The sequence below is a fragment of the Barbus barbus genome, assembly GCF_936440315.1.
Source record: "Barbus barbus genome assembly, chromosome: 12".
NCBI classification, from domain to species: domain Eukaryota; kingdom Metazoa; phylum Chordata; class Actinopteri; order Cypriniformes; family Cyprinidae; genus Barbus; species Barbus barbus.
Genome location: NC_136740.1, coordinates 8,039,938 through 8,067,168, shown reverse-complemented (window position 1 = coordinate 8,067,168; position 27,231 = coordinate 8,039,938). Strand labels below are relative to the sequence as shown.

Sequence of the window (27,231 nt, the reverse complement as noted above, 5' to 3'; positions counted from 1 at the left end):
CCAGATCTCGCTAAAGAAACGTCCCGGTCCGACAAAACAAGGAATCGACATCTCTAATAGACTATAGAGCCGCGTACTAACAATCTCAAATACGTGACTGCAATGGAAATCTGACCCATGTTTAAAAGCGAATTTATGAAAAACAAGCCTGACATCTGAATTTGTTTCTTCCGATGTATTTATAATATGCCGACATGGCAACCCAAAAAAAGGGCGAGGTGTAGTGTTTCTCAGCGCGATTGACCATTCAAAATCATTTCTTTCTCTGTCTGCAGTTTTTGTGTCTGTTTGTCTGCTTTATTATACAAAATTCAAAACAATTGTACAAGAAAACCCCATATAGACTAATGGTCCACGGACCACTAACCAAGTAACCATACATACATGCACAATAAAAGCCTTAGGTTTATTACAGGAAGCAACCCTTGCCATTCACAGTAAACCTACTGTGGCGTACAATGTGAAGAGAGAGAGAGAGAATAAAAAATATATTTTAGATTTTATTGTCACAATATATATATATATATATTATATGTGAAATATGGTATATTAATTATAACTTTTGTGAAAACATTTTATTTTCAATTTTACATTTGTCTCCAATAGTTCATTTACAATGGCTTAACATAACATGAAAATGATATATTAATATAGTTCTATATCAGGAATGGGAAAATCAACATCCACTTATTTGCAAGGTTTAGCTCCAGCCTAAAAACATACCTAAACAAGCTAGAAAAAACATGCGTGTCAGTTTGATCAGGGTTGGAACTGGATCTCAAAAGCCAGATAATATATTAAATAGTGTACCTCCTAATTAATAAGTTCTATGAGATCTGAAGTGTCTTTAGAACAGTGTCCAGACCTGTTCCTCTAATTAAACACACTTGAACCAGCTAATCAAGGGGTGCTTCTCATTTCTTATTTGTGTATCTTTGTTTCCTTTGCTCTTGTCTTAGCCCCACCCCTCTTAGGATATGAGGGAAGGATGCAAGGAAAGGAAATGAGGACAGAGAAACCAAAAGGATGAACATTGGAATATTCTTGTCCACTCAAGCGCCACATAAACCGTCATCAGCTGCCTTATGTTCTTACAGTTCATTATTTAAGGCATTCATAATAAATATTAATAAAGCAAGATGCGCTGTTGAAATATATGACATGCATGGTTTATTTAAACTGCAAAGGTAAAATATAAATTATTACAACAGATGTGAAGGGGGAGGAGAATTCACGTGTGTCAGTTTTTTTGCTGAAAAAGACTTCTGCATAGGATCCCAGCAACAGACATCCCCACCATTCCCAGAATCTCTAGTGAGGATAAGTGATGTAGTATTAGTAGGCCAATGATGGTGGTTCTGTAAGTTTATGGTATTCGCACAAATTCACTACAATCAAGTCAAGTCACCTTCATTTATAAACCGCTCATATAGGGGCCAGTTTTCTGGCCAAATGAAATCTGCATGATGTGGCTTAATTCCAGGCTGCAACACAGGTCAGATTGTGCAGAGTTCTTGTCTGGTTCCCGTGGTCTTGTCCCGATGGCCATCTAGTTGACGAAGTCTTTGCAGGGGATCTGTCTCTAGGGCTCATAATTGACATGGTCTTAATAGGGAGCCAGAGCGGTGTTGACAGAACCGGACTAATGTGGTCATATTTCCCAGATCTAGTAAGAACTCGAGCTGCTGCATTTTGGACCAGCTGGAGTTTGTTTATTAAGAGTGCAGAGCAACCACCCAATAAAGCATTACAATAATCACACGAATTAACTTTTCTGCATTTGACATTGAGAGCATATGACAGCAATCATTGCAAGAATTTTACAAGAGTGTTTTAAACCAGCAGTTATTTTTTTTATCAGCAGCATTTACGTGCTCTTAATGGGGTCCCGAAGACACACACTACTCTCTACCAATGGTCAATGCGAGTTGTTCAATTTTGCCCAGCATGTTACAGTCCCTCTTAGCTACTACGGAGGACAGGCCTAACAATCTGGAACAGCAGGTTATGTGACATTCCAGGGTAAGTTAACAGATAACCTAAACGTTTGGATCCAATAAATGGAGATAATTATCAGGGTATGTAATTGCAACTTGCTCCAGAGCATAATGTGAACAATAGGGTAGTTGTCCAGGTCCTTTACGCATTTGTTCTTTAACCTATAGTTTGAGTGCCCAAACAGAGGAGGTGGTGATTGTAGTCTCTTTGTAGGTGCTAACTTGTTATAGGATCTGCTTGGACAGGTGACGCACTTAAAAAAAGCTGACACACATAAAAAGGAAATGATTCTCTGTTATGGCATTTTCTGAACAGTATTAAATGTTTCAGGATGAAGGAAGTCTTGCCTTGATGTAGATGAAAACGTAATCTTGTTAATGATGAATATGAATCTAAACAAATCACCATATAACTGCTGGATTTCCATCCACTAATGAGCTTTCAGCTATAATTTCTGTTGTGAAAACGCATGCATGGGGTGTATTCCAGAAGCAAGGTCAACTTACTGTCACACATTTCCTGAACTCTCGGTTGATTAACCCAAAACTTGCTTACTCAAGGTCAGCTGTTTCCACTGCAAGTAGGTTCAGTCAACCCAGAATATGTTCACTGTTAACACACAACCTGGTCCAGAGCAGGTTATGTTGAGAGCACAAGTTGCTATGGCTACTTACACACCCTGAAAGTTATTTCCCCTTTGGGACTGAAAGGTTTTCCATAAACTTTCCCTGGTATATCACAGAACCTGCTTTCTGGAATAGCCCATGGTCTTATATCATTTTGATGATTCTGATTTCAAATTGATCATGTATACTGCTACGGATGCAGTTGCATGACTAGAATCAGGCTCTTTTCAACCACCATTTTCCAACTCTGGCACTGGAAGTAGCCACAACATAAACATTTTGGATGTTTCTGTATGAGACACCCATTTCAGGTTATGGAATAAGGATGTGTACCACTTCCAAGTTGTATGCCCTTCTCTCAGTAACTTCCTTGTGGATTTGGATGTTTGTATTTGCCTACATTGAGTAAGTGCCCACAACTGCTAGAAACCAAGCAAATGAAATAACCTTAATCATTTGAAATCTTGTATGCCCCAGTGTATTTGCCTATGATAACAGCACATTTAACTATGGCCATGTAAAAAAAATAAAAATAAATCATCTTAAGGTTAACTGGCATCTGCTGTGACAATCCATTTGCATTTTAATAGCTAGAGCAGCTTGAAGCATACATATTGGTATACCTGCTCCCTTAGACAAAATCAAGGAGTCAAGGGTGTCCACGGATACTTCCCTTGTCCCCTTGGAGTTTTAAAGTCTTAACTGAGGAGTTGAAATGGATATATTTAATTAAGGAGAGAAATAAAAATGTGTGGTCATGTGGGTACTCCAGGAACAAAGTTGGGAAACAGTTTTGAATCATCTTCACTAATGCCTGGTCTAAATGCTGTTGTACCACCACTGAATTCGATTTTTGGACCTGGAAAAACCAGGTGGGTCTCAAATACACTGACTTAAAATTATATACTATATCATAAAATAAACCAAGCCTGTATCAGCAAACAAGCAAGATATTTATTGTCCCCTAGCTGTAATCATTGGCATCTGGTTAGTTGCACTTTTCACATTTGATCCATGACGTGAAATGGTTTTTTCCCCTTTTTTGGGGGGGGGGGGGCTTACATTTAAACAACTATGTGTTCGGTCACTTCCTGTTGGACATTTATAGTTGAGCCAAATAAAAATCTTTCTCCGTTCTTTAGCCCTACTAGAATGACCAGTTTTGTGTCATACAGAAACCAATACTCTTGTTTGTGCATTCAGTAACAAACTACACCGTGTCAATTAACTTATTTCTGGAGTGAGGCTTATTTACTGAAAAGCACAAGATGCAAGACTCAAACAAGATGGATCCAAGGTAGAAATAACACAAGATCAAAGACTGCACAGCATAAACTATAAAACTGTTACAAGAGATACAAAACCAGTGCCCACTCTTATTCAAGCTTCCAGCATTGTAAAGTTCTGCAGTACACATAAGGCTTAACATCCTAGTGCATTACACCAGCTCTTGTTCTTAAGCCTTGCACACTTGTATTGCAGGTATGAAAGCACAACCATTCTCTTACACACTCAAACTATATTTACATATACAGGTTTCTCTCTCAGTGTATTCCACTTCCTTCACTATCTCTCAAAAAAATTAAAAGAAAAATATGCGTGCATGGTGCACATGCCACAGCCTCCACTGTTTCTTTGTTATTCTTCGTTTTCTGTTGAGTTCTGTTTGTTTCTCAGTCGTCAGTTGTCTCCAGAACACTCTGACTCAGAGCCAAGTCCCAGTAGTGCTCAGTTCCATGCTTCTTAAAATGTTCCCTAGCCATACTTTCTGTTGGACACTGTTTAAACTTAACCTCCCCGTAACTACGTTCCTTGGCTGTACCCTGAGAGAGAGAGAGAGAAAATTATATATTTAAGTACACAAAGCATATAATAAGAAATAAGAAACATAAGAAAAAGGAAGAAACACTATCTCTCATTTAACTTAGTATGTACTTGCATCAGTTAAAAACCATGCAACGGTAAAGAAAATAAAAGTTGTATCCCAAATGGTGAGTCATGACAAACTACTACATTTTTGGTAAAGGTTTCATTGGTTTACATAAGAATATATCTGGTATGCATTTACCTCCCAAACCAATGTGCATTTATTATTCTTTCTGGAGCCCTCATCATCTGAATCTTGAGGCTCTAAAATAAACATGGAATGTCAAATGTCAGCTATAAATCACAGCTCAAAAAAGGCTCATCAATAAATGTCTTCATCTTCTATCACTCTTAAATTCCCTTACCATCTCTCTTGGAATTTTGCTCATGCCATTTGATTCTATTCAACATCAGTCGTTTAAATTTCTTCTGTGCTTTGGGGCCTTCAGGGAATAAGGAGTCAATTAATAGAAGAATAAAAATCCTGAAAATAATAATAACCACCACATGTGAAGAGAATCATCTTTAGAGATTCTCTAACCACTTTCACCCACCTCCCTCCACTACTACAATGTTGAGGTCTCTGTGAAGTACCACGGTGCCAGTGAGGTACAGTTGGTTTGCATTGGCCTCCACCTTAAACTTCTTGGCTGGATTATGCAGATTTCGGATTCTGAGGGCAAAGCAGATAAACTACTTGAGTAAACAAATTAGCAAAAAAAAAAACATCACTGGCCACACTGTATGTTGTTGTGTGCAAGCAGTGAGAACAATGCTATTAAAAGTTGACTGAAATCATGAGGGAAAAAAAACCCTGAATTGAATGTGGACTATAGCAAAAAAAAAAAAAAAAAAAAAAAAACCTACACTATATTTAACATGTTTATTTCATACCAAGTATACTTCAAACCATTAACATTTATTGAAATATCACTTAAGGCTTACTGATGTAAAATTTTATTTTTTGAGTATATTGAGTATTTCTGTATTACACAATATACATTTGTTAATATTATGCCTACATTGTGTTTTAATATAACTATTAATAAGGACTGTATGATCTCTGTAACTCTGATCTAGGTAACTAGTTATGATATAGCTGGGGACTACTTTCAGGCGCTGCGTAATATCATTGCGCCTGCTGCACTCATGGTACGGCAGCAAAGTTCCTTGATTATTACGCCGGAATGAGAGTATAGTTCCTAGACATATCGGCCTAGAAAATCGCAAATTTTCATTTTCCATCGGTCTCAGTACACGATGTAACTACAGAAGAGTCAAGCTTTAAATAGGAAAGTTATCGAAACTCTTTGGTCATTTTTGAGCGAGATGCTAATGGTCTAATCTGATTCAATGATCTATGCTAAGCTAAGCTAAAAGTGCTACCGCCAGACCCGGAGATCGGCTGAATGGATTCAAAAATGGTAAAACTCGACTGTTTAACTCTAGGGGAGTTGTAAAATGAGCCTATTTTCAAAAAAAGTGGAGTGTTCCTTTAAGTATACCTTCAATTGGACCTCAGCACTACTTCTGCACAATTAAAGGGCACTAAGCACAAAATTAGTTGTTCCAATTTAGTAGACTTTAAGCATACCAGTTTTGTACACCCAAAGTACAATTGCAGAGTATTTCTATTAAGCACATAAATATGTAAACATTTATAGTATACTTGGCACAAAATAAAATGTATTTCAAATACATTTTAGCATATTTTTTTCACTAGGGGAGAACAACTTAGCACTGGAAATCACAGAAAATGTTTTTAAACTGCAGACCATACAAGGAAGGGAAAAAAACTAAGACCAACTCATTTCCAACAAGTGTACTCCTTCAATACTCTCAGAGTACACCACAGTTGGTTGAAATAACACCCAAAGTTGAGAGTAAGCACAGAGTTGAAACCTAGTGAGTATTTTGAAGCTGAAGTACAGTAAAAGGTAGTTTTGGGTTGTTTGACATTTTTGGTCACTGCATAATTCTCTGATGACTACATATACATTGCCTAACAAGACTGTTTAGTCTGTGATTTACTCAGTGTGTCATAGTACTGCATTTTAAAGTCAGATGAGAGCAGATTTGTCATGTTTTGTACCTGTAAACGGCAATGTGAACCCCATGATTCAAATCCTCCTTAAGTTTCTTCACCTTCTTCTCTTTCCTTTGTTCTGCTGTGAGTTTGCGTGCTGCATTTGCCTCCTCATGGGCTCTGAACACACACGGTGAACATCACACTATGCACACAATGCATCAAAGCAAACAAATGACCATCTTTGAAAGGGATACTGTATTTTCCCCAAATATGAGTCACTTTTTAAATAATCTGAAATGAAATGCATCTTATATTACGCAATTAACGTCAAGCAAACAAAACACACACTTACATTTGGATTCATGCCGAATGAGAGTATGTGAAATGAGGTACATAAGCCAAAGTTTACTGGTCCATAGTTTCAATTTTCCTTTAAATTTGCTTAGGCTTGTCATTTATAAAAAAATGTCATTGATAGTGTACACTATTATAATAGTTTTTTATACTTATTTTTCATTACTCTTCTGAATACCTTTAAATCTAAAGGATTTGTTGTGGAGTTGTTGGAGTTTGTAAACAACTCATTTTATTCACCAGTGTTTTACATGATTTATGAGTAAAATAATAAAATTTTACTTACACACTGTTGTGATTTATCCGTTTTCTTTCTCTCAACAATGCAAATTCAACCCGGTGCAACTTATTTAACAGAAAATAAAGTACTTGAGGTTTTAGGGGCTTTCACATTGGAGGAACTGTTTTATAGTTCCTAGAACCATTGGCGGTAGTTCCCGCTTCTTGGCACTGCAGGAATTAGGAACATAAATTCTAGGTAGGTACTCTGTTTGGGGAAACTAAATAAGCTCCTACTTCAGAGTAGGGTCTATCAGTGACGTAAGTGTATGCATACGAAACTCCAGCTACCCAGCATTTTTAAAAAGCTGTGTAAAAATATTTACTCCACGAACATGGAAAACAGCCATAACAGCATTGGGCTACCTGTTGTCTGCAGCATTGTGTTCTTTTCTCAGCCTCGAAGATATCTAACACTGCAAGTTTTCATATGATATTTGGTCAGATTTTCGTGCTCTTTCAATCCCGTAAATTGTGCGTTTACATTCCATCTCCCATCTTCCTGTCGCTGGTGCAAATGCAACCAGGAAAACTGCCCGAGGGGGAAATTGGTTCTCTAGGAACCCCCATGCTGGCTAGTTCCTAGAACTGAGTTCTTTGAACTAGCAGTGTGAAAGCCCCTTTTGATATCAATACTTTGTGTATTGGAAATTACTCACTTCTGCCTCTTTGCCATTTGTGCTCTAACATGAGCCTCCACTTTAGTGGGGTCCTGCACAGCTTCCGTCCCCAAAACCCTCATCAGATTAGAGATCCGCACTGCACACAAACAGGAACACAAGATAGAGCACAAAGCTATAATCAAGCTCCTACACTGAGAAAAAAAAATCAAATATAAACATGTTCTTAAGTTACGATGTGAAAAATCTAAAGCTGTAAAACAACTGTATTAAAGAATGAGTAGGTGAGCCCAAACCGTCGACTGGTAGGTTAACATTAAATACATTTTAAACCTCCTTTGTGACTGGTGTCTAGCTGGTAATGTACCTTTAGGTTCAGGAGGGGGCATAAGACCCAATCGGACCTTTTCCTGCAACTCTTTCTGGCCTTCTCTGCGAGTTTGTCTCCTCAACTTCTTCTGCTCCTTCTTGGTCAAATACACACCCAGAGTCACTGGCTTATCTGCATCCACTAAAAAAGAGAAGCAAAAAGAGAGAGACCAAAATAAAAACAGAAAAGGTTAGATTAATCTTTTGAAATCCAACCAGTTTCTGTTTGTAGAAGGTTTTGATGTGTGCATGTAGCAATACCTGGAGGGGCCATCTGAATTGGGTGTTCAACTAGGTTGGTGACTCCATGCATCTCCCCCTCATCCAAATGTATATGTGCAGATCTGAGAAAAAAAACAGAAGAAATGTAATAAGACCTCCTTCACTAAATTCTGTTATGAATTATCAAAAGGAATGACATGACTGCCAGATTGTATGAAAAATGTCACTCTGAATTCTTTCACAGGAAGAAAGCCATATGACATTGGAAAGACATGTTGGCAAGTAAATGACAAATTTACACTTGGCTCTACGATTTCATTTAAAACCATTTATTTCTAATAAAATTTCTCTTACATGATTTATAGTTACAGGTGCATCTCAATAAATTAGAATTTTTTCTTGCAAGTCATTTCAAAAAGTGAAACTTTCATACATTTTTGATTTATTGCATGTAAAGTAAAACATTTCAAACGTTTTTTTTTGTTTCAATTTTGATTAGAGCTTACAGCTCATGAAAGTCAAAAATCAGTATCTCAAAATATTAGAATATTTACATTTGAGTTTCAATTAATGACCATCCCTACAGTATAAATTCCGGGTATCTCTTGTTCTTTGAAACCACAATAATGTCGAAGACTGCTGACTTGGCAATGATCCAGAAGACGAACACTGACGCCCTCCACAAAGAGGGTAAGTCACTGAGGGTCATTACTGAAAGGTGTGGCTGTTCACAGAGTGCTGTATCAAAGCATATTAAATGCAAAGTTGACTGGAAGGATGAATTTGGGTAGGAAAAGGTGCACAAGCAACAGGGATGACCGCAAGCTTGAGAATACTGTCAAGCAAAGCTGATTCAAACACATGTGAGAGCTTCACAAGGAGTGGACTGAAGCCGGAGTCAGTGCATCAAGAGTCACCACGCTCAGACGTCTTCAGGAAAAGGGCTACCAAGCCACTTCTGAACCAGAGACAACATCAGAAGTGTCTTACCTGGGCTATGGAGAAAAAGAACTGGACTGTTGCTCAGTGGTCCAAAGTCCTTTTTTCAGATGAAAGTACATTTTGCATTTCATTTGGAAATCAAGGTCCCAAGAGTCTGGAGGAAGAGTGGAGAGGCACAGAATCCATGTTGCTTGAAGTCCAGTGTGTCCACTGTGTTTTCTGAAGTCCACAGTCAACGCAGCCATCTACCAGGAAATTTTAGAGCACTTCATGCTTCCTTCTGCTGACAAGCTTTATGGAGATGCTGATTTCATTTTCCAACAGGACTTGGCACCTGCCCACACTGCCAAACGTACCAAAAGCTGGTTCAAAGACCATGGTGTTACTGTGCTTGATTGGCCAGCAAACTCTCCCGACCTGAACCCCATAGAGAATCTATGGGGTATTGCCAAGAGGAAGATGAGAGACACCAGACCCAACAATACAGATGACCTGAAGGCCGCCATCAAAGCAACCTGGGCTTCCATACCAACTCAGCAGTGCCACAAACTGATCACCTCCATGCCACGCCGAATTGAGGCAGTAATTAAAGCAAGAGGAGCCCCTACCAAGTATTGAGTACATATACAGTAAATGAACATACTTTCCAACAATTCACTAAAAAAATATTTTTTATTGGTCTTATGAAGTATTCTAATTTGTTGAGATAGTGAATTGGTGGGTTTTTGTTAAATGTGAGCCTAAATCAGCACAATTAAAAGAACCAAAGACTTAAACTACTTCAGTCTGCGTGCATTGAATTTATTTAATTCACGAGTTTCACAATTTGAGTTGAATTACTGAAATAAATGAACTTTTCCATGACATTCTAATTTATTGAGATGCACCTGTATATTTAGACTGATATCTAAAAGCTGAAAGCTGTTGGCTCTTACAGTTCTATGTGGGAAGGCAGAATGTAGGAGTCCCACCACTCTATGTGAGGAATCTCCCCCTCTCCCAATTCCTTCTTGGGGGCAATAAGAGCCAGTTTAGTGGAGGCCTGTATGCCTGTCTTCTTTGCAGCCTGAGCAATCTCCATCTGTAGTTTCTCCAACTGAGCCTGACAACAGAAGATAATATTGTTTCTCACTTGTTTTTGCTCCAAGCCATTTTAATCTATAGTTTTTAAGAGTCAAAAATAAAGAGGCATGCTGTTATCCACCTTTGTGCGTATGCGCTGGGCGATCTTCTCAAAGCGTCCCTGTTCATAGAACCTAAAACCTCTCTTAGCTCTCTGTGCAGAGTTGATGGCCACACGTGCATCAAAATAAGACGTGGATTCCAGGTCATCACTGGGCTTTTCCTTTAACTGCTGCCGAAATTGTTCCCTCTTCACCGCTCTGATGTTGGCTATAGAAAAAAAAAAAAAAAAAAAAAAACATTAGTAACAACGAAGAGTGAGATTCATATTTCTGTGGTAGCACATGTTACCTTTTAGAGTGGGCATACGATGTGTGAGCTCAACTTCTTTCCCACTGGCATCAACAGTTCTTCCAAGCTCATCCAAAATGAGGGGTGTTGGCTTTGTGATCTCACGTGGTTCCACTTTACTGTAAGCAAATATGAGAAAACTTTTAACTTGAATTCTTTTTAGCAATAAATTTTTCCTAAACATTAAAACATATCGCAATTTACTAAAAATGTTCCTAGAAAACATGTTTGTTCCCATTATTCTTTGTCAGAACTGCCAAAAATGTCTACATGCACTAAGAACTGTTATTTTTAGCTGTATACAACACTCACGGTGGTGCAATGCCCATGGCGTGCAGGTTAGCCAGGGCTACCAGGTTATGTGGCCCTGTGTTTCCCAAAGCACCCAGAATTCCGGGTTTCATAGCCAGTGTGGACTGGATCTTGGCCTGCAGCTCAGCTGCCTTGCGGGCTTTCTCTATAGCGTCATTCATGAAGTTAGCAGCCTGGGAGGGAGCGATGGACTGGTTCGCACCCACTGCTGGAAGGATGGGATGTGGAGCACTAGAGTCTGTCTGAGAGGGAATCAATCTAGACTATGGGAAAACATGAAATGTAGAAAACATGATGTAGAAAACAGAAGTTTTGGATTTATTTTATTTAACTCAGCAAAAGCCGTTAATTGGATAATAATTCCAAAAATATATATATTAATACTTAAAAATGTAATCAATGTTCCCTTTAAGCTACAAACGCGCACGGCTGCGCACTTCTGCCGTGGCCACGTACACGCAAAAAAGAGTTGGTAAAGCCATTTGATTGAATTCTAGTAAAAGTGAAAGAATTGCAATGCTCAGGCAAACCATCGCTATAGAGTTATAGCCAGTGAATGCCATTTCATAGAAAGTGATGTGCGCCAAACTAGTCGCTGTAGAAACCGAATATTTCAATGGTTGCAAACAAAATAGCTCAAATCGAGAGTCAACGCAAACGAAATGACATGTGAAATAGATTTACATACCTGAATTGTCTATTTTGTATACTGTGTTTGCGCTATTTTGCATATTGTCCATTTTGTATATTTGTACATTATTTTTTTATTATCTGTGTCTTGTCTTTTCATTCTGTCAAACTGTGGAGCTACTGTCACTAAAACAAATTCCTCGTATGTGCAAACATACCTGGCAATAAAGCTAACTCTGATTCTGAATAAAACGTCATCATGTTTTTAAAAAAAGAATGGCTTGATTAAGTGGTGGAAATAGCGGATGATGTGCACAAAACGGTAACAAAACTCAGAGACATTTAGAGTCTCACACAGGTGTATTGTGCAAACTGTACTTCATAGGGATGTTTAGATAGCTATATAAGAATTCACGTTTATGTTTTTTTAATAATAATTAGCTTACAGTTCTCAGTATAAATGTTTCCGTTTGTTTTATTATACTCTATACTATCAGTTTAAATGCTTCAGCTTGTTTTGATATTATATTAGGTCTAGATTATAAACATAATAAATAATTGACCTTGTTTTTTAATGGAGTCTCTAAAGCTCACCAAGCCTGTATTTATTTGATCAAAAATACAGAAAAAAAAAAAAAAAAGTAATATTGTGAAATATTATTGCAATTTTTAATATTGATCCTTCAGAAATCGCTCTAATGTGCTGATATTTTATCAGTGATACTTTTTACTTTGATTATTTGAAAAGATAAAAGAGCAGCATTTATTCAAAATAGGAATCTTTTCTAACAATAAAATGTTTTCTATCCATTTAACATATCCTTGCTGAATAAAAAATGTACTGACCCCCAAATTTTGAATAGTAGTGTATATTGTAACAAAATTTATAAACACTGTTCTTTTGAACTATTTATTAATCAAAGAATCCTGAAAAAGTATCACAGGTCTCAAAAAATATTAAGCAGCACAACTGTTTCCAACATTGATTATAAATCAGCATATTAGAATGATTCCTGAAAGGATCATGTGACACTGAAGACTGGAGTAATGATGCTGAAAATTCAGCCACTGCAATAATATTTCAAATAGATACAGCCTTGATCAGCATAAGAAACTTCTTTAAAAAAAACTTTACTGATCCCAAACATTTGAACGGCAGTGTATTATACTGTAAAAAATATTCTCAGGTAACCTAAAATGTACACATTTAGTTTCATCAAGGGTCAAATCAAATATAAACAGCACATTAAAGTTAAAAGTTACACACTTTTTTGTGCATGTGCGCTGTACAGGTCTGGTATAAAGAATGTTTTTGCTCAGGTGGCCGAAATGTCTACCCAATAGAGAAACGTTTTGCTCAAAAAGAAAAAAAAAAAACGAGAGGGACCATTGCTCAGAATTATCCTATTTTCTACTCTTATTCTATTGCACTCCAACACTTTTTTTTTTTAATCCCCTAGTGCTTTTCTAAATACACAAATCCTACAGGCCAATCATAAAAAGTTCTTGGTATTGTTTTTTTTTTACCTGCACGATAGGGACAGGAGCCACAAAACTTAGCTGTTTCTTTCTCTCCTCAATCTGCCGCGTGGCTGCTTCCATCATTTGCTTGATCTGAAGATACAATATCACAGATAGTATTAAGACTGATGCAGGCAGTACATCAAAATTACATGAGCAATTATTTCATACTTGTACAGCACTAAGCAATATCAGCTTTATTCAAATCAAGTCTTTATATGCTCTGTATATTACAGTGATCACTTTATTTTATTAAATGGTTAACATTTTATTACAGTGTGTGTGTTCTATCAGATACCTCTGTGTCTAGTGTCTACCTTAAAGGTCCCATGACATGCTGTTTTTTGGATGCCTTTATATAGGCCTAAGTGGTCCCTAGTACTGTATCTGAAGTCTCCTTCCCGAAATTCAGCCTTGGTGCAGAATTTCAGCCACTACGAGCCAGTCCCACAATGAGCTTTCCTTAGGACGTGCCATTTCTATGTCTGTAGCTTTAAATGCTAATGAGGAGGAGAGAGGCGGGGCAAGGTGGAGGGTGGGTGTGTGGCCTGCAGCTTGCGGCCACGGTACCATGCGCTAATGTTGACAGTGGATGTATCGCAATGGCTCGTAGACACACAGTCCTTCAAGCTTTTCAGTTTGACCCAGAATCTGATCCGGATGGAGAAGCACCGGATGAAGAAGTTGCAACTCAGCGGCTACAGCAGGACGTCTCCGAATGGTTAGTTTAAAATATTGTGTCTGGATACGGTCGGTGTTTCCCACACATAGACTTTACCTGCGCAGGCCGCAACAATATCCACGATATTGCCAAGAGTCTCTCTCCCGGCGCCTGTTCTGAGCAACGAGCGGCAGAGAAGCAGCGCTTTCAGTTTGCCTTAAAGCAGCAGACTCCTCAATAAATCATTTACAAAACAGCGTTTACAAGCATCTGTCGCTTACTGACTGTTTGGACTTAAATATGAACATAATTTGTCTGTTAATATGGACAGTTTATTACTCAGACGCAAAACAGTAATATACCCAAAACCACTGCATATAGTCGCTTTTTAGTGTAAGTTAAATGTATATTGATTTATCAGACGATGTTGCGATTATAAAATATAGTATAGTGAGAGTGATTCAGGATTAACCTGTATTATTAATGGGTCGTGTTTACCATTTATACTTGTTTTATGTATGACAACCGAAAATATGTAAATGTGAACAGCTTTATTGGGCATTCAGTTGTATTACAATATGTGACAGTTCATAGAGTAGAACAGATCTGAAGTGCCAAAAAACAATGCTTCGCTCGTTTGCAAGCCATGATGTCTCTCGGAAAAAAAAAAATATTGCGCTCGCCTCGCACGGTCGTAGCTCATTTTCTCATGGGCGGGCAAAGCAGAGTAAGGGGAGGTAACCTTTCCCCATATGACGACATAAAGGGAAGATTCCAGATTGGGCCATCTGAGCTTTCATTTTCTCAAAGGCGAAGCAGGATACGCAGGGCTCGGTTTACACCTATCGCCATTTCAAGCCACTGGGGGACCATAGGCAGGCTAGGGGAACTCTTAATCTTAAAAAACCTCAAAGTGAAATTTTCATGCCATGGGACCTTTAACTGATGGTGTGTCTGTATATGCGTGTTACCTGCATTTTGGTGAGCATGCCAGGACTCTCTGTAGGGGGTCCAGGTAAAACAGCTGGTTCCTCCACTTCCTCAAAGCGAGGCACCCTCTTCTTCTTTACCACAGATTCCACACCGTCTCCACCCTTCACTCCCTCCACTTCATCTCCAAACACTTCCTAAATATAGAAAGATACGGAAAAATAGAACAGAAGAAAAAGACAAGATAGATATACAGTCAGAGAAAGGTTACTTAACCATGACTTCTACCTTATATTAAGTGTCAGTTCTAGGGGTGGGTGTCATACCAGACATGAGACCAAATCTTTCAGCTGGTAGAGAATTTGGACTATTGTCTCACGGTTACATTTCCATGCTGCGCCAACACAAAAGCTTGTCATCTAAATGCATTTTTTAAGTGATGCAGTTTAAAAACAAGTGATTTTAAACCTTTTGTGCACAATAAGTAGCCTACATTTTGGTATGTTAGATTAACATTAATGTTAATAAAAACGAAAGGGATAACTTCTCACTGCTCTCAACAATCAATTTTGTAACTTTAATAGTAATAAATCTATATGTAACTTACACCGTAAGAACTACACCTTTTTTTTTATAAATATACCATTTAAATAGTATTTCTTATTTCTAGTGCTTGAAGCTTTTAGGTCTATTTTGTTTGTGTATTGTTTTTGCTTGTAATTTATTCATATTTTACTACAGATGGTTTACTTGTTTTTGTTTTCCTTGTGTTAGTTAAGCTACTAGTAGTTTTTTTAATGAACAATATCACAATTGTGAAACAGCTAAGTCTTGTGGCAATTGTGATAGTGACGAGAATGAGAATCGTATAAAATCTTGATTTCACAAAAAAACCTTAAAGCAAAAATAACTATTTGGTTTCAGAAAAAAAAAAAACACTGACAAAATTGTTGTGCAAAATTGACTTTTTTACTGCTGTGTTCTTACAAATCAACAACACTATTGCATGTATTTGCATTGCAATACATGCAAACAAGAATCCAGGAATTAGCTATGTACAGGTACATCTCAAAAAATTTGAATATTGTGAAAAAGTTAAAAATTATCTTGTAACTTATTTCAAAGTGAAACTTTCATATATTTTAGATTCATTACATGTAAAGTAAAACACTTCAAAAGTGTTTTTGTTTTAATTTTGATGATTAGAGCTTACAGCTCATGAAAATCAAAAATCTCAAAACATTAGAATATTTACATTTGAGTTTCAATTAATGACCATCCCTACAGTATAAATTCCAGGTATCTCTTTTTCTTTGAAACCACAGTAATGGAGAAGACTGCTGACTTGGCAATGATCCAGAAGATGAACACTGACGCCCTCCACAAAGAGGGTAAGTCACAGAGGGTCATTACTAAAAGGTGTGGCTGTTTACAGAGTGCTGTATCAAAGCATATTAAATGCAAAGTTGACTGGAAGGAAGAATTTGGGTAGGAAAAGATGCACAAGCAACAGGGATGACCGCAAGCTTGAGAATACTGTCAAGCAAAGCTGATTCAAACACTTCACAAGGGGTGGACTGAAGCTGGAGCACTTCATTCTTCCTTCTGCTGACGAGCTTTATGGAGATGCTAATTTCATTTTTCAGCAGGACTTGGCACCTGCCCAGACTGCCAAAGGTACCAAAAGCTGGTTCAATGACCATGGTGTTACTGTGCTTGATTGTCAAGAGGAAGATGAGAGACACCAGACCCAACAATGCAGATGGCCTGAAGGCTGCTATCAAAGCAACCTGGGCTTCCATTAGGGCTGCAACGATTCCTCGAGTAACTCGAGTAACTCGATTACAAAAAAATATCGAGGCAAATTCCTCTGCCTCGAAGCCTCTTTTAAATAATTTTAAAGCTCACATCACGTTCTTTCGCAATTATTATTTTTTGTATGACACAACGCGCTTACGTCACCCAAAAAGCGGAAGGAGACGCAAGTCGTTAGCGGTGTTTTGATTTGAGAGCGCGGGCAGCAAAATGGAAGATGGGAGCGGTAACAGTGAGCAAAGAGAAGACTCAAACAAGAGAAAACGACAGAATGTCCAAGGTTTGGGATCATTTCAAATTGAAAAGTAAAGAGAACGCCGTGGTGTGTGTATATTGCAAGATCGAGCTAGCATACCACAACAGCACGTCGTCCATGCTACAGCATCTAAACAGAAAGCATCCACTCTACTCAAAGACCGGAGGACCGTCACCCGAGACAAGGTAATAAATTCAATGTAGCGTTAAATCAATGTGATTGCTAGTCGAGAGGAAGGCTGTTAAATAATGTACGTTAATTATGTAAGGGATAAACCACAACGGCCAGTGCAATTTAATGAAAATATACCGCACGACGTTGTGATGTGTGATGCGGTCACGACGTGCCGTGGAGGTGTGGTATATTTTCATAGAATTGCACTGGCCGTCATGGTTTATCCCTTACATAATAAACGTACATTATTTAACAGCTGTGGTATAAGGCAACTAACCAATGGAAACAATTTACTGTCAAAAAAGTTGTGAATGGCTTTTACGATGAAACATACTATATACTTTCAGGGCTAGATTACAGCATGACCCATACACAAAATAAATATATTTGAAATATGTTTTCACAATATATCTGAAATATATTTTTTGGAATATATGCAAATATTCGAAATTGGCCCAATAAATATATTTTAGTTATATTTCAGAATATATTTCAAAATGATAAATATAAGTGAACAACAATGCAAATATATTTCAGATATATTGTGAAAACATATTTCTTTTGTGTATGGGGAAACCTGTTGTGCATTTTAATAAGCTAAATTGCTTTTCCTCTTTTTCTCCCTCTCAGCACTTCACAACGGAGTATGGACAGCTTTGTTCGCCCAGCTCAGTCATGCACTGTTCAAATGTTGAAGTTTGAATAAATATTTTTTTTTTTTGAGAAATAAAAGCCAAATGCTTGATCATTTTACAGCCACATCATTTTCGTTATGCATTATTTGTTTTGGTTGTTTAAAAACACAAAAAAAGTTTTTATCCGATTACTCGATTAATCGATCGATTAAGTGCTGGATTAATCGATTACAAAAAGAATCGATAGCTGCAGCCCTAGCTTCCATTACACCTGAGCAGTGCCACAGGCTGATTGCCTCCATGCCACGCCGCATTGATGCAGTAATTCATGCAAAAGGAGACCCAACCAAGTATTGAGTGCATAGAAATTAGGGCAGCAACAAACAATTATTTTGATAATCGATTAATCCAACGATTATTAGAACGATTAATCGACTAATCGACGATTATTTCACTGATTAATCAGTAGTCTTTGATTATTCAGCTTTTGCAATTAGTCAAAATATTAAGTTATAAATATTGTAACAAATAAAGGTCACTTCAGCTTTTAAAAAAAAGCATATGTAATTACAGTTATTACACAATTAATTGGTAACACTTTACAATAAGGTTCGTTAGTTAACATTAGTTAATATGAACTAAGAATGAACAATACTTCTACAGCATTTATTAATCTTAGTTAATTTCAGTATTTACTAATGCATTATTAAAATCACAAGTTGTGTTTTTTAACACTGGTAGATGCACTGTGACCTACCATGAACAAACAATGAAGGACTGTATTTTTATTAACCAACATTAACAAAGATTAATACATAAATGTAATAAATGTATTGTTCATTACATTAATTTATGTTAATTAATACATTAACTAATGTTAACAAAATGATACCTTATTGTAAACCATTACCAATTCATTATACAAACAGATGTATTTGGCACACAAAATGAGATGGCAGGCAGAGAGACACTCTCTCACCATTTAATTAGCTACATGAAAAAGTAACTGAATGACACATCATTCTGCCTAACATCTCCTTTTGTAAGATATATAGATAAGAAACAAAATAAAGGTAAGTGATAAGACGCTTTGGATAAACTATTTTATTCACAACATAATGTCTTAAAATGCCTTATAGGTTTATTGTAACCAAAATAGTCCTGAGCTAGATCAAGCTTTGATCGCTGTAATCAGATGCATTTTAACTGCTGCTTTCACACTGCTGTCAGTTTGTGTTGCGTTTATTTCGTTACTGAAAGGAAAGCGCGCAATATATATTTACATCCAAACGCCGCTCAGGTTCGGATGCATTTGCGCTGAACTGAAGCGCCGAACTACAGTCTTGCGCTACAGCGCCACACTGGTCAAACCGCAGTATTGCAGGCTCTTACATTAGCTCATATGAGATCAAACGACTACTCAACAAAAACATTTGTCAAAATTTTTTGTCTACGTTGTCGATAATGTCAACTAATTGTTGCAGCCCTAATAGAAATGAACACACTTTTCAGAAGCCTTACATTTCGGTTTAAAATTTCCTTTTTTTATTGATCTTATTTAATATTTTATTATTTATTTGTTTTCTGTAAGCCATAATCATAAAAATTTCAAGGAATAGAGGCTTGAAATATTTCACTCTGTGTGTAATGAATCTATATAATATACGGGTTTCACTTTCTGAAATGTGACAAAAAATATTGACCTTTTTCCATGACATTCAAATTTTTTTAGATGTACCTGTACACTGTGAAACATTAGCTTAAGAATAGTCAGAATTAATTGTTACCCCCAGGTCAAGTATGAGCAGTGTGAAATGAGAAACAAGATCCCACAATAACTAGTTCAAATGTGAGAAGCCCTTCAGAAACCCACAAAACTATACCTTCAGCTCTCTTTTGCGGTTCTTCTCTCCTGCTCCTTTATTGCCACGGGAGTTTCTACTTTCCTCAAGAGCTTCAAACAGACGCTCAACAAAGCTGCTTGCTGAATCATCAAGAAATGGCCTTAGCTGGTCTAAAAGAAGAAAAAAAATGATCACTTTTAATGAAAAGAGCATTTAAAAACAGCTGCATTTAAAAACGCACAATGGGAGTAATTCTGCACAAAGTGTTGCCATTTTTTTTTACGTGCCACCAACACCAGTTATAAACATCCCACACATCATCCTAACCTACATAAATTAGAACTACTTTACAATGACATCACAAACAGGTGTACAATAAAGATTAATGAATATATGTAAATCAGTTGCCTACTGTTTAGTGCAATTATTAAAGTGTTATCGTTTCAAAAAGTAATAAAATATTGGTCAATTTCAGTGTTATGTTAATTCATTACTATAAATTAATTCTAAATCTTAAAAACCATTCAATTATATTGATTTTAATATTACGCTATGAGGCTCTGGATAATTTATAAATTTCCTTTCTGGTGATTATGTTACATTTACAAATCTTTGTAATGGGGTAATTTTTTGTCTCTAATCACATCTTTAATTTAAAATCTTTAAAGGGCACCTATTATGCCCCTTTTTACAAGATGTACCGTATTGACCCGTATTTTGGAAATACATCTGAAAAAACGCGGTCGTCTTATATTCAGGGTCTAGACTTTGACATGCCAATGCCAATAATACACCCACAACAATAAGTGGCGCCAATCACGCATAAAGCGAGTGTGCCATGAAATACATAATGTAATTTGTGTTGTAAAGATCGCGAGTGAAAACAAAAGAAAAAGAAAAGCTTACAGCGGCATGAGTCCTGACTGTCATGTTAGCCTGATGGGAAAAAAATTCCTCTGTAAGTGATTTTAAAACGCAAGGCAGTACCCAGATTTGAAGACTACAATAAGATTTCACTTCTACTGTTAATAAAATTTTGGTAGGCTACTATGAGATGGATAGCCTAAATGTTATATAATTCAGATTTACCTGTTATTTTTATGGTATATCAAAAAGTGTATATTTTTAAATGTCATTGTTGGTACGTTTTACCAGTATTTACCATACCTTCAAAACAAAAAAATAAAATAAGAAAAATATGCAATATGAAATTAAAGAAAAAATGTTTTACAGAGAGCAAAAAAACAACCGTTTAGTTTTGATAGTTATTACGTCTATCGCGCTAAAATCATGCATTTTCAAGCCATATCAGTTTAAAGATCTGATATATATGGTTTTGTGAGTGCATATATCCAAAGCTGCGCACAGAAAGCGGCTATCACACAGCGTGTGACTACTAAAAACACAAACCAGTTTTCCATCCAAAGATTTTTTTGTGAAAAAATATTTAGCGCTTTAAAACATTTACGATATAGCTGATGGAAATGCCAATAATCGATTAAATTTCTCATGTGTCGATAATCTTTTTCCATTTAACTTTAGCGCATAAATTCCATATCGATACTTCAAATGTCACAAAAATTTGTTTGGAAACACTTGTCGAAAAAAGGGGCTTTAACGCAAATAAATGTGGTGTCACATGACCGAATTAGCCTATGCCCGTGTTCATGGTGTTGCTCACATTAAAGCACTGTTTCCCTGTAGTTCAAAAGTGCATTAAATCATATTCATTTTATTAAATTGCATCGAAAATTAGGCTATTTTATACATAAGAAAAAGACGAGTTACCTCTCAAACATACTTATTGTAATTTGAGGTTCCTTTAGTAGGCTAGCCTATGTTTAAGTCCTACGTTATTTTTTTTTTACAGTGCACTCTTCAGTTTAAATAGCCTGTAGTCCATGCCTTTCAGCTTGACCACCATAACCCCGTGATATTATGCCAAGCACACTTAGTTTTACATGGATATTGGAACGCGAAATACAAAAAAGTTTAAATTAATTAGTTTTGGCTTGTTTTATATTTTTATTTTCTTTCTACCATTAAATTTAAAGGATTTGTTGTGGAGTGAGGGGAAATAAAATAGCATGTTTTTTCAATATGTTTGGCTGACTGTATTTTATTATGACAATAAATAGGCTGCGTTGTTGAATCAATAGGCTATGCTTTGCGCGCGTGAGGTGCCGGCACGATCACGCAATTTTTTTTCCCCTTATACAAGTGGACACAACTTACAATAGCCTACTCCATTTGTGGTCATAGAAGAGTAAGACATTATTCAAAATATTTCTCTTATTTGTGTACATTCCCAATAAAACAAACGAGTGCTTTTGTGAAATAAAAGGAAACAAACAGAATGCCACGTTCTCAAGAGCGCATTCTGCATATAGGCTGCCAATTGCACAGGGTTTTTTTTGTTTTGTTAATTCATTATTTAGAATTTTTGTTAATTCATTATTTTGGATATGGGCCTATTTCTTTTATATATAATAGCTTATATTTTTCTCTGTTCACAGAAGCGATGCAGGTGCATGTGAATCCTCACGTTCATGTTTATGCTGCTTTTTCCCTGGAAAACAAATTTAGGTATTTTTAAATGGGTCACAGCCATCTATCAATTTCAATTTAATTGTAATTTAAATCTTGTCGGTTAACGGTTAATATGGCTTAACAACCATCGGTTAGGATAAATAAAATAACCGAAATGAACATTTCCTATAAACATTAATCAGAAAAAAATAATAAAATACAACTGCACCTTTTTATGATTATTGCTTGATTAAAGTAGCCTAATAGTCTATCAAGTACAAAAAAAAACTAATGACACTTGTTAAAAATAAATTTTATGTATACAATTTAATAACAGGCTACTAGCCTATAATTTACGCAATAGGAGAAATTATGTATGGAAACATATACAATTTTTTTTTGCGATACACCAAAATGTATGCAACAATTCATTTTTTTTAGGGATGACGTCATCACGCACACCATTTTATCGGTAAAAGGCCAGTTGGATGGAAACAGGCTGTAGAAAGCAAATTTAACAAAGTTTTTTTTAACACATTCTCTTTATCGATAACAAAACAGAGCAAAAACTGGATGGAAACTTGATTACAGTCAGTTATGTCTGTGAAGTTAAACAGTTGGGAAAGAAATCGCATGTTTATATTAGATCTGTATATTAAAGGGGTCATATGACGTTGCTAAAAAGAACATTATTTTGTGTATTTGGTGTAATGCAATGCGTTTATGCGGTTTAAGGTTCAAAAAACACATTTTCCACATACTGTACATTGTTGCTTCTCTATGCCCCGCCTTTCTGAAAAGCGTCAGTTTTTACAAAGCTCATCGTTCTGAGAAGCGAGGTGTGCTCTGATTGGCCAGCTATCCAGTGCGCTGTGATTGGCCAAATACCTCAAGCGTGAGACAGAAATGTTACACCATATTCTCACCATATTGTGATGCCGTGTCCCAGCGCAACGACACAAAAACAATAAAACCCATTATAAACAAGGCATTTGTTGCATCCAGTGGGGACATAATTACTGATTATAATGACTTATACTGTCTTTTTACGCGGCGCGTAAACATTACCATGTCTGCATTTGTAATCGGAGATACGACAAACAACAAGCACTACTCTTCACAGCTCAAAACTCGCGTTTGAATTTTTGCTCTTACCTAAGCCACATACCTTCTATGTAGATATCAGAGAACAATTTAAAATATTAGGGGTGTAAGAAAATATTGATACACGTGAGTATCGCAATATTTTGTTTGGCGATACTATCGATTCTCAAAAACGGAATATCGAGAATTACAAAAAATAAAAATAATACAGGATTCATGGCAGTTGTTTCGTTTTGAGTTCATATCACGACTGCTAAAGAGCAGCCTTCATATCTGAAGTTAAACAGTGACAGGAAATACTAGCATTAGAGCACACCACTGGGGAAGTCGTGGCCTAATGGTTAGAGAGTCGGACTTGTAATCCAAAGGTTGCGGGTTCGAGTCCCCGGCCGGCAGGAATTGTAGGTGGGGGGAGTTAATGTCCAGCGCTCTCTCCACCCTCAATACCACGACTGAGGTGCCCTTGAGCAAGGCACCGAACCCCCAACTGCTCTCCGGGCGCCGCAGCATAAATGGCTGCCCACTGCTCCGGGTGTGTGTTCACGGTGTGCGTGTGTGTTCACTGCTGTGTGTGTGCATGTTGGATGGGTTAAATGCAGAGCACGAATTCCAAGTATGGGTAGCCATACTTGGCTGAATGTCACTTCACTTCACTAATGTTAGCATTAATATAGTTTGCTGCCAGTAATGGAGGATAAAAGAATTGTTCCAGTTCCCGTTTCGGTGGACAAAGCTGAAGAGTGGCGTCATTTGGGCTTTTGTGGTAACGTCCACCTCGGTCCCGCCGCATTCCAAACCTTCAATCTTCTTCTGAAGCCATTCTTTTGTTGATTTGGATGTATGCTTTGGGTTGTTGTCATGCTGAAAGATGAAGTTCCTTTTCATCTTCAGCTTTCTAGCAGAAGCCTGAAGGTTTTGTGCCAATATTGACTGGTATTTGGAACTGTTCATACTCCCTCCAGGCAGCCTCCCTGACCAGTTTTCTTATCTTTTCATAAATTTTGGATGGACGTCCAGTGCTTGGCAATATCACGGTTGCGTCCTATTTTCTCCACTCGATGATGACCGTCTTCACTGTGTTCCATGGTATATCTAATGCCTTGGAAATTCTTTTGTACACTTCTCCTGACTGATACCTCTTAACAATGAGAGCCCTCTGATGCTTTGGAAGCTCTCTGCAGACCACGGCTTTTGCTGTAAGATGCTACTAAGAAAATGTCAGGAAAAGCCTACTAGAACAGCTAAACTTTATTTGAGTTTACTCAGAGGCACTTTAGATGATGGCAGGTGTGTATTGTCTCCTATTTAACATGAATTTGAATGCAATTGCTTAATTCTGAACACAGCCATATCCTTAGTTATAAGAGGGTGTGCACACTTATGCAACCACATTATTTTAGTTTTTTATTTTTACTCCCCCTTTCCTAAAAGATTTCAGTTTGTTTTTAATTGAGTTGTACAGGTTATAGTTTACATTAAAGGTGGAAAACGTTCTGAAAAGATTTATCTTGGTCTAATTTTTTTACATCACAGAAATCTGGCTTTTTAACAGGGGTGTGTAGACTTTTTATACCCACTGTATAAATAAACTGGAAATATTAACTGGAAATCACCGCACTAGTATAAAAAAAAAAAAAAAACTCTTTAGGAAGGAATTTTTCCAGCTGGTGTGACTGACTGTTTCTTCCATCTATACAGACATTCACCCCTAAAGTAGAATTACCATGGCGACATTATATCTGTACTAGACATCTACAAGTTGAGATTCTTACCAGTGGTTTTTCTTTTGTCCAGGCCTTTTCCTACACAATGTAACGCTGCTGTGACCACAGTGGGTTCAGAAAAACCAAGGACCTTCTTTACTGTGCGTTCCACCCATGGCCTCAGCTCATCAACCTCACGCTTGGGCAGAGACATGCTGGGGGAAAAAATCTAACAAACAAACAAAATGCAATACTATCACAAACTTGCTTTAGTATATGATTAGTTTCACATTAATAGAGAACTCCTATGGTTTAGTTGCGCTCCTTTACAAAGAGCTGTCTGTAATTGTTCTCAATGTTCTTATTTGAGCGTTTTGCAGTTCAACATCTTCAATGACAAATTAGGTCTAACAATTGGAAAATGTTTTGCATTATTGATTACAACTGATGTATGCAATTGCACTTTCTGACAGCTCCAATTTACTAAACGCACTTTGAATTGACAAAGATGTAGTCGCAAAATCACACGAAAGTATTTCTAATATAAATATGCAGAACTGAAACATAGAATCAAACATAATTATTTACTACAAACGCTGACTGACCAAAAACCTCTTACAAACATTATATGGTAATCAGTCTGACTTCGAATCAGTGCAATAAATTGAAGCATGATTCAGTTCAATGGTGTAACGTTAATTAGCCTCAAGAGATCACTTAAGCGACTCTAAATCTATAAACACACGAGGCCTGTAATCCAGTAATAAGTTTTCAAAGAAGCCGAGGCATCGCAGAAATATCATACTTTCTACAGTGTTACGCCCGAAAATGCATTTTGTGTAATACTTTGAGTATTACAGTCGTGGTTACCAAATTGCTACATTTTATACAGTAACAACAACAACTGTAGCAACTATAACATTTGTTTTCAAGAGGGTTTCGGTAGCAAACGCATCTCAACATAAACACTTACCTCTCACTTTCTTCAGCTGTTTACAGCGGCCTAAAGAGTTTCTTCCTTACTATTTAACTCTCGTTTTTTCGTCCGCCACACCAAATTACGTTGATAAAAGTAACCCGATAGTTATTTAAGGATACACAATATTCTGAAATGTTTCTAGACTTCTCTACTCCCACGATATCCCCTGAACGTTTTCCAACGGCGAAACGGAAACGGAAGTCTCTGGTGAACACTTCCGCCGGAAAGCCACGCATTTACGCCGGTCACACTCCTGCCATCTGTCGACCTGCAGTTATATGACTGTATCAATAAACCCTCATCTATATGGAATCTGATCCCTAATGTTGTTTTTTTCCAAACTAAGTGGGTTAAATTTCTTATTAATCTGTAACTAATTAATCCCTGTCAAATTATCTATTTTTCATTGGCAAATGTTATTAGCTTGGTCCCTCATTTTTAAACACAATTTTACACCTCACTCGTATCTAATCTGGAATAACAAGAATCTACTATATAAACATAAATTATTTTTTTTTTCTTTTTTTTTTTTTTGAAAATTGGCTTAAAAATTGTATTAGTTTTGTGTCTCAACTTTTCAATCAAAATGGTTCAATCTGTAATTAAGCATGGAATTAGTCCGAAAGAGTTTGCAATTGTTGCTGATGCAGTCCCCCATGAGTTCTCATGCTTTTTAGAGGTCTTTCTCTTCCAATCTCATGTCACTCAGTGGATCTTTGTAAAACATGTGTTGGAAAACAGTGCCTTTCGTCATTCAAGTCAAAAAACAATCAGAAAATGAGAGTTTTGTTTCAGATGGAGTCTATTTCTGTGCCTTATGTAATCTTTTATTGGAATGGTTTAGTAAGTGATATTCCCTGGAAGAAAGTTTGGTCATTATCTCACAAATATTTAATTACTAACAAAATGAGAGAAATTGCAGTTAAGTTGATTCATAGAGTTTACCCGGATAAGTGCTCTCTTAAAAGACTTAAGAATCATATTAATACTAACTTCTTTCTGTTTAGAAAACAATGACACATCTTTACATTTATTCTGGAGTTGCTCTTACACAACATCATTTTGGTGTGACATTCTTGACTTTATCAAATATTATGTGAATCCTAATTTTGAGTTTACTTATAGAAATGTAATTTTTGGATTTCATGATTGTGAAAAAAAAGTGATGCTTATTTTATAAACCTTATTTTCCTTTTAGCTAAATATCATATTCATAAATGTAAATTTTCTAAATGCAAACCTTTTTTTAAGATTCAAACTTGAAATGAAAATTGAGTTCTCTACGAACTTGAAAGCGATAAGAACAATGGCTTTGTTGAAGGACTTGGCACTTCCTTTGGACTGAAAGACTGAATGTCCC

The 27,231-nt window shown here is 36.7% G+C and overlaps 1 protein-coding gene across 1 annotated transcript; it reads right to left on the bottom strand.

The window, feature by feature from the left end:
• Positions 1-1,694: 1,694 nt before the first annotated feature.
• Positions 1,695-26,101, bottom strand: LOC306878236 (U4/U6 small nuclear ribonucleoprotein Prp3-like). Its single transcript, XM_079430453.1, has 17 exons — positions 25,866-26,101; positions 24,962-25,121; positions 19,596-19,726; positions 14,874-15,029; positions 13,248-13,334; positions 11,091-11,353; positions 10,779-10,897; positions 10,510-10,697; positions 10,241-10,407; positions 8,403-8,485; positions 8,140-8,283; positions 7,812-7,911; positions 6,583-6,696; positions 5,045-5,163; positions 4,856-4,933; positions 4,693-4,754; positions 1,695-4,447 (listed from the first exon to the last, which is right to left on the bottom strand). The coding sequence occupies exons 2-17, from the start codon at positions 25,104-25,106 to the stop codon at positions 4,298-4,300; spliced, it is 2,106 nt and encodes a 701-aa protein (XP_079286579.1). The 5' UTR covers positions 25,107-25,121; positions 25,866-26,101; the 3' UTR covers positions 1,695-4,297.
• Positions 26,102-27,231: the final 1,130 nt, after the last annotated feature.

What these genes read in the sequence shown, in the direction of transcription:
- LOC306878236 (XM_079430453.1), bottom strand. Translation starts at nt 25,106, where the DNA reads ATGTCTCTGCCCAAGCGTGAGGTTGATGAGCTGAGGCCATGGGTGGAA. An exon ending in CTCCTGTCCCTATCGTGCAG is followed by an intron (nt 11,354 to 13,247) that starts GTAAAAAAAAAA and finishes GTTTTCCCATAG; the next exon opens with TCTAGATTGATTCCCTCTCA. An exon ending in CTGCCTTCCCACATAGAACT is followed by an intron (nt 8,486 to 10,240) that starts GTAAGAGCCAAC and finishes TTTTTTTCTCAG; the next exon opens with ATCTGCACATATACATTTGG.